A 5,644-nucleotide genomic window follows, 5' to 3' on the forward strand; every position below is an offset into this window, starting at 1 on the left:
CCAGTGTTGCACGAAACCGACGATATGAATATAAATTAACACATATACATGAAAATAATATTAAATTCTTTCAACTATATGATGCGATTTTGTTTTTGATTGTGGTATAATCGATTTGTACTCATATACTGCCTATAAATATTCAGATTCTATAAGTCAACGTTAGTCAGTAGATTTCAAATAATGTATAATTAAATGTTGTTCCTTACACATTAATTTGAATGATCTTATCAGTGAAATTGAAATTCTTTAACGCAGTTGATATTACTGATCGTTTCTGAGAGGCATCCAATGAATGGCCAAATACCAATCAATATGGGTTCTTGAAACCTGGATGATACCCAGTGGCCAGAATCCGACCTAAAACCCAATTTTCAATCCAGATGACCACTTTTGGTTGCCTGATAATCATAAAATCATAAAATCCATCATAAAATTGCCAAACTGCCTAATCTGGGTATTTCTATGGCGAAGATGGCGACAGTTTCCGATCAACAGCCTAAAGTGACAAATATCATCCAATACGATTTGGGGAAGCGGTATAATACCATGAGGCCAGAAATCATCTTCAGACGCCATTTTAAATTTCTAGTCAGTAGCTTCCGGTTTCTACCAGTCTAAAAGGGACAAACATTACCCAATGTGAGTTTTCCAGTACCCAGGATGATGCTCAGAGACCAGGAATCAACTTCATACTTCATTTTGAAATCCGAATTTGCGACACCTGTTTTCTTTAAACAAGTTGTGTAACCTTTGAAAGAAGAGATTTTCAATATTTTTACAATTTAACACAGAATGGATAAAATGAAAGTCCGATTACACTGGTCAACACAAATGTTGCCCCGAAGGTCAAACTAAGAAAAAATGAAAAATTATAGCTTTTCCTGTGAATTTTTTACATTCTAGGGCAACTATTATGAGCATTAGAGCAGCATTTTTTCGATTTTGTCAACTTGTCATAAAGCAACTAAACCTTTAATTTAAAACTAAGATTGTTGAAATCAGTGATGCCATCTTTGGCAAAACGAGTGAATTTGATAAAGTTTTCTGAACATGTTTCTTTTCATAACTTTCAAACTACATGTTCAATCATCATAAAATTCGTTATTTAGGGGTTTTAAAGACAGCCCATTTATTTTATACCTATTTTGTTCAAATCGGTTTTGTAGTTTCTGAGATAATGGAGTTTCATAACTTTTACATTTTGATACATAACAGACAAAGTTACAGTCCGATTATAATAAAATTCAATAGGGTTTTATCAAGCAACTAGACCTTTCTATTCCACTTTTTTTGTGAAAATCGATCCATCCATCTCTGAGAAAAGTGGGTGAGCAATTGTATTTTTATATGAAACCTATGGTTATATTCAAATTGAAATATCACAAAAACACAAAACGAAAAACACTTCTTCCAATATTTCAGAAAATAAAGATTTTTTAATGGACAATTTTTAGAAAAATTTTTGATTGCTAATACTTGCTAACCTATGAGATATCTAATTCACAAAATTATGTATTTTTTTCAAATTTTGTGTAATATTTTCACTTAAGTACTTCAAAAACTTCTGTACTCGGAAGAAAACGACGTAATTATTACATTTCTATCAAGAAAAAAATTGTAAGAAATTAATTCGAGTGAACTCATAAAATTATCACAATAAAACGTGAAATTCAGAAAAATTTTATAAAAACTCGTAGATCTCTGAAACTTGAAGAGTTAGAAATTTTATGTATTCTGTAAAGATTCATAGAATTTAGAGTTCTACAACTTTGTCGAAAACCGTAAAGCTCTACCGTGTAAGGGAAAGAAGTTAGCATCGCAACGCGCCCTTCGCGGCTCAATTCCGAACTAATTCAAACATCCAAAATGAAGCCCTAACTATACCAAGAAACTTTGTAGAAGATCGGAAACCGATTGGTCAAACCCTGAGAGCGCTAATAATTTCGTTTCGCAAGATTCCATTCCTGGCCCAGTGTGCAATGCTAGAAACAATTTTTCGGAGTCTCAAAGTGCAGCTTCAGTGATGCTTTGGGAGTAGTTTACAAGCAAGGTAAGCTTCCACTGGTTTTCATCGACAAATGCGTCAATGTCAATGCTGTTAAATTTAAAACGGGTGTTTTGGAGACAATTGTTCTCTCGAGTTTTTGAAAACTCTTCTAACTATGCGTGCCTTGACACAAGTAAGAGATTTTTAAGGCAATTTATGTGTGAAAACAAAAGCAAAAATATTTCCTTCCTTCACTTTTGCGAGCAAAAACCAAACCAATATAAACAGAGTCGTCAGGGCCAATTGGGACAATTTTACGAATTTACTCAAATGGTTGCCAAGCTCCCCAGATCTGAAGCTCAATAGACTTTTTTGTCTTGTCCTACATGATGTCGAAGCTTGTTCATTTAATTCATGTCGATACAGCTATTGTCAAATAAAATTATTATCAACTTTTAATTCTTTGTCTCCTTTATTGCTACAATAAGCTCCCTTCAAAGGACATAAGCTAGCAATTAGATTAGCTGTAAGATTATTTCTTTTTTGTTCGACACATTTAGGTTCAAATCCCTCTAAATAATTAGCTTTAGTTGTGAAAGCAAATAAATCCTTTTGCACATATATTGAAAAGTTGGCATGGAATTGGCTGATAATTTATTACAAAATATTGGAGTTGCAATCAAAACCCTCCTATTTAAAAATAACACATAAAATAGCATTGCAAGATAAGTAATCCATTGCACACTGGAACCATCCCAGCGATGCACAATTGTATCTCTGCAGTGCAGCACGGGCAAAAAAGGTTATCGTACATAAATTGATGTTGACTGCAAACATAACTGCTATCAAAGTTTGGCACGGTTGGCCTACCGTTGATAGGCAGAGGGTGGATGCAAACCGCACATATAAAAGGTGAAGTTAGGCTCTGATCCTCAGACATTGCCCAGTTTGTCTTCCGACAGGACAACAGCGTGAAAAGATGCGGTGGATCGAAGCAGCGTTCGTAGTGACGCTGGCCGTTGTGGTCAGTGGATCGTACAGTCCTCCTGTGGTGAAAAATGACGTCATATACGGTAAGTTTCCTTCGGTCGTTTGTCTGTATCAAACTCAGATGCAGTAAAGTGGTTTCTACTTACAGCCGATAAGGATTTTCTGATGAAGGAGAAGTTCTTCTTCGAAATACTCAGAAACATACAGCTGCCGGTTCAGTTTGAAGAATATCTGCCCTACACGAAACTATGGGTTGAAGACAAATCCAAGTACTTGGTATGAGTTAAACTGGTGAAAAATTTTCAAACATCGAATAATTTTTTTGAGTTCTCTCTTCCATATAGAACTATGACCAAGTAGTAGAGTTCTTCGATTTCTTCAAGCTCGGTTATCTGGAGAAAGGAGAAATCTTCACGATCTACAATAAGTTCTATCTGAAGCAGACCTACCTGCTGTTCACCTTCCTGTACAACTCTGCTGATTGGGACACCTACTATAAGAACGTGATTTGGGCACGAGAGCATATTAACGAGGGTATGTTCATCTACGCCGTTACATTGTCAGTTCTGCACCGCCCCGATCTGAAGGGAGTCATTCTACCGGCTATTTACGAGATATATCCGTACTATTTCTTCAACACCGATGTGATCCGGTCGGCCACGTTCCGCAAGATGTATGATCCCAAGTTTGGATTTTACGGAAGCGGCAAGTACAATGTGGTTTACTCGAACTACACACTGACTTATCCGGTGAAAGATTCTTCTTTACACTTCCACAATGATCACTACAGCATGAGCTATTACTACGACGATATCGGTTTGAACTCGTACTATTACTACTTCATGATGGATTATCCCTTCTTCATGGGTGAGGATAAATTCGGACTCTTCAAGGATCGCTGGGGAGAGATGTACTTCTACATGCATCAACAATTGTTGGCTCGTTATAACCTGGAACGGTACTCGAACTACATGCACCCGATCAAGGGTCTTACTTGGAAGTTCCCTCTCAAGACTGGATACTTCTCGTTGCTGAGCTACTGGAATGGAGTACCGTTCAAGAGTCGCGATTTCAATTACATGATCAAGGAGAGTGACTACTACAAATTGGACATGATCAAAGACTGGGAGTCGCGAGTTCGTAAGATAATTGATGTTGGCTACTTCATGCTAGAAGATGGAACGAAGGTTGATCTACGCAAGTGGCAAAATATTGGTTACCTTGGACACATTTTCGCTGGCGATGTGCACAGTATGAAATACGGATTCTCTGGATTCCTGGAAGCCTTCTCTCGTTTCGTTCTATCGGGTGTAGATTATGTCACCTTCAAACCGTGGCCGTCTGCACTGATGCACTATGAAACCTCGCTGCGTGACCCAGTTTTCTATTCCATGTGGACTCGGTTGCTGGATTTCTACTATCTATTCAAGAGTTATCTCCCGTACTACACGTTCGAGGAACTGAACTTCAAGGGCGTCGTTATTAAGGATGTTGTAATCGACAAATTGATGACATATTTCGACTACTTCGATGCCGATATCTCCAACGTGATTCCAATGACCAACGTGGCCAAGTTCTGGGACTTTACCGTATTCGGACGCACCAAGCGGCTAAATCACAAGCCTTTCTCCTACAGTCTCGATGTTGTGTCCGAATACGCTAGCAAGGGTGTGATTCGCGCGTTCTTGGGACCGAAGTTCGATAACTTTATGGAATTGGACTACTATAAGAAGTTCTTCATCGAAATTGACCAATACTATGTGGATCTTGTCGTGGGCAAGAATACGTTCACTCGCATGTCGAAGGACTTTTTCTGGAGCGTCAAGGACCGTACCACGTACACGGAGTTGTACAAGAAGATTATGACTTCTTTCTCTGGAGGCGATAAGTTCGTACTGGATATGTCCGAGGCTCACTGTGGATTCCCGGATCGCATGATCTTACCGAAGGGTTGGCCAAGTGGTCTGAAAATGCAATTGTTCTTCATCGTTACGCCATACTACACCAGCAGTGAGATGACAAACGTCTCATACGCCGACAAATCGTTCTTCTGCGGACAGTACTACACGGACAAGTTCCCAATGGGATTCCCATTCGATCGCCAGATCGACTTCACCTACTGGTACACGAAGAACATGTTCTTCAAAGATGTGTTAATCTACCACACCGACGACATGAAGTTCAACTACTAAGATCTGGACTCAACAGAAAAATGACTACATGAATATTTGTTTTGTTGATTTTTTTTTGTTTCTTTTAATTAAATATAAGAGCAGAGCATATTAAGATGCTAGAAATGAAATCGTTATCTTTGCTTCTGTATAATAGATGACAAGTCCTGGCTGAAATTTGCTAGTCGGTTTCGGATTATCTGACGGAACTTGCAGATTCTTGCAGAAATGTCGGGTTAATGCTAGATTCGGATTTATGAGTGGGCAGGGGAGCTGGGCCTTGCCTCTCCAATATTGGCGCCTATGGCACGGCGTGTAAAAAGAATAAATTTATTTTAAAAAAATGGGCATCGCCAAAATCTTCACCATTTGGAAATATAGCCTTTTACCTTTCATTTGAGACCCTCCGGTAAATCATCCATCGCGGGCTTTCGAACAACTTTTTTTGACGTAGGACTACGTCTAACCGCACTATATTGAGATACATTCTGCG

At 38.4% G+C, this 5,644-nt stretch overlaps 1 protein-coding gene across 1 annotated transcript; it reads left to right on the plus strand.

Moving 5' to 3' along the window:
• The first annotated feature begins 2,903 nt into the window (after nt 1-2,903).
• LOC129721312 (hexamerin-1.1-like) lies at nt 2,904-5,282 on the plus strand. Its single transcript, XM_055673749.1, has 3 exons — nt 2,904-3,063; nt 3,129-3,256; nt 3,325-5,282. The coding sequence occupies exons 1-3, from the start codon at nt 2,970-2,972 to the stop codon at nt 5,170-5,172; spliced, it is 2,070 nt and encodes a 689-aa protein (XP_055529724.1). The 5' UTR covers nt 2,904-2,969; the 3' UTR covers nt 5,173-5,282.
• Nucleotides 5,283-5,644: the final 362 nt, after the last annotated feature.

Source organism: Wyeomyia smithii, chromosome 2, assembly GCF_029784165.1.
Source record: "Wyeomyia smithii strain HCP4-BCI-WySm-NY-G18 chromosome 2, ASM2978416v1, whole genome shotgun sequence".
Classification (NCBI taxonomy): Eukaryota; Metazoa; Arthropoda; class Insecta; order Diptera; family Culicidae; genus Wyeomyia; species Wyeomyia smithii.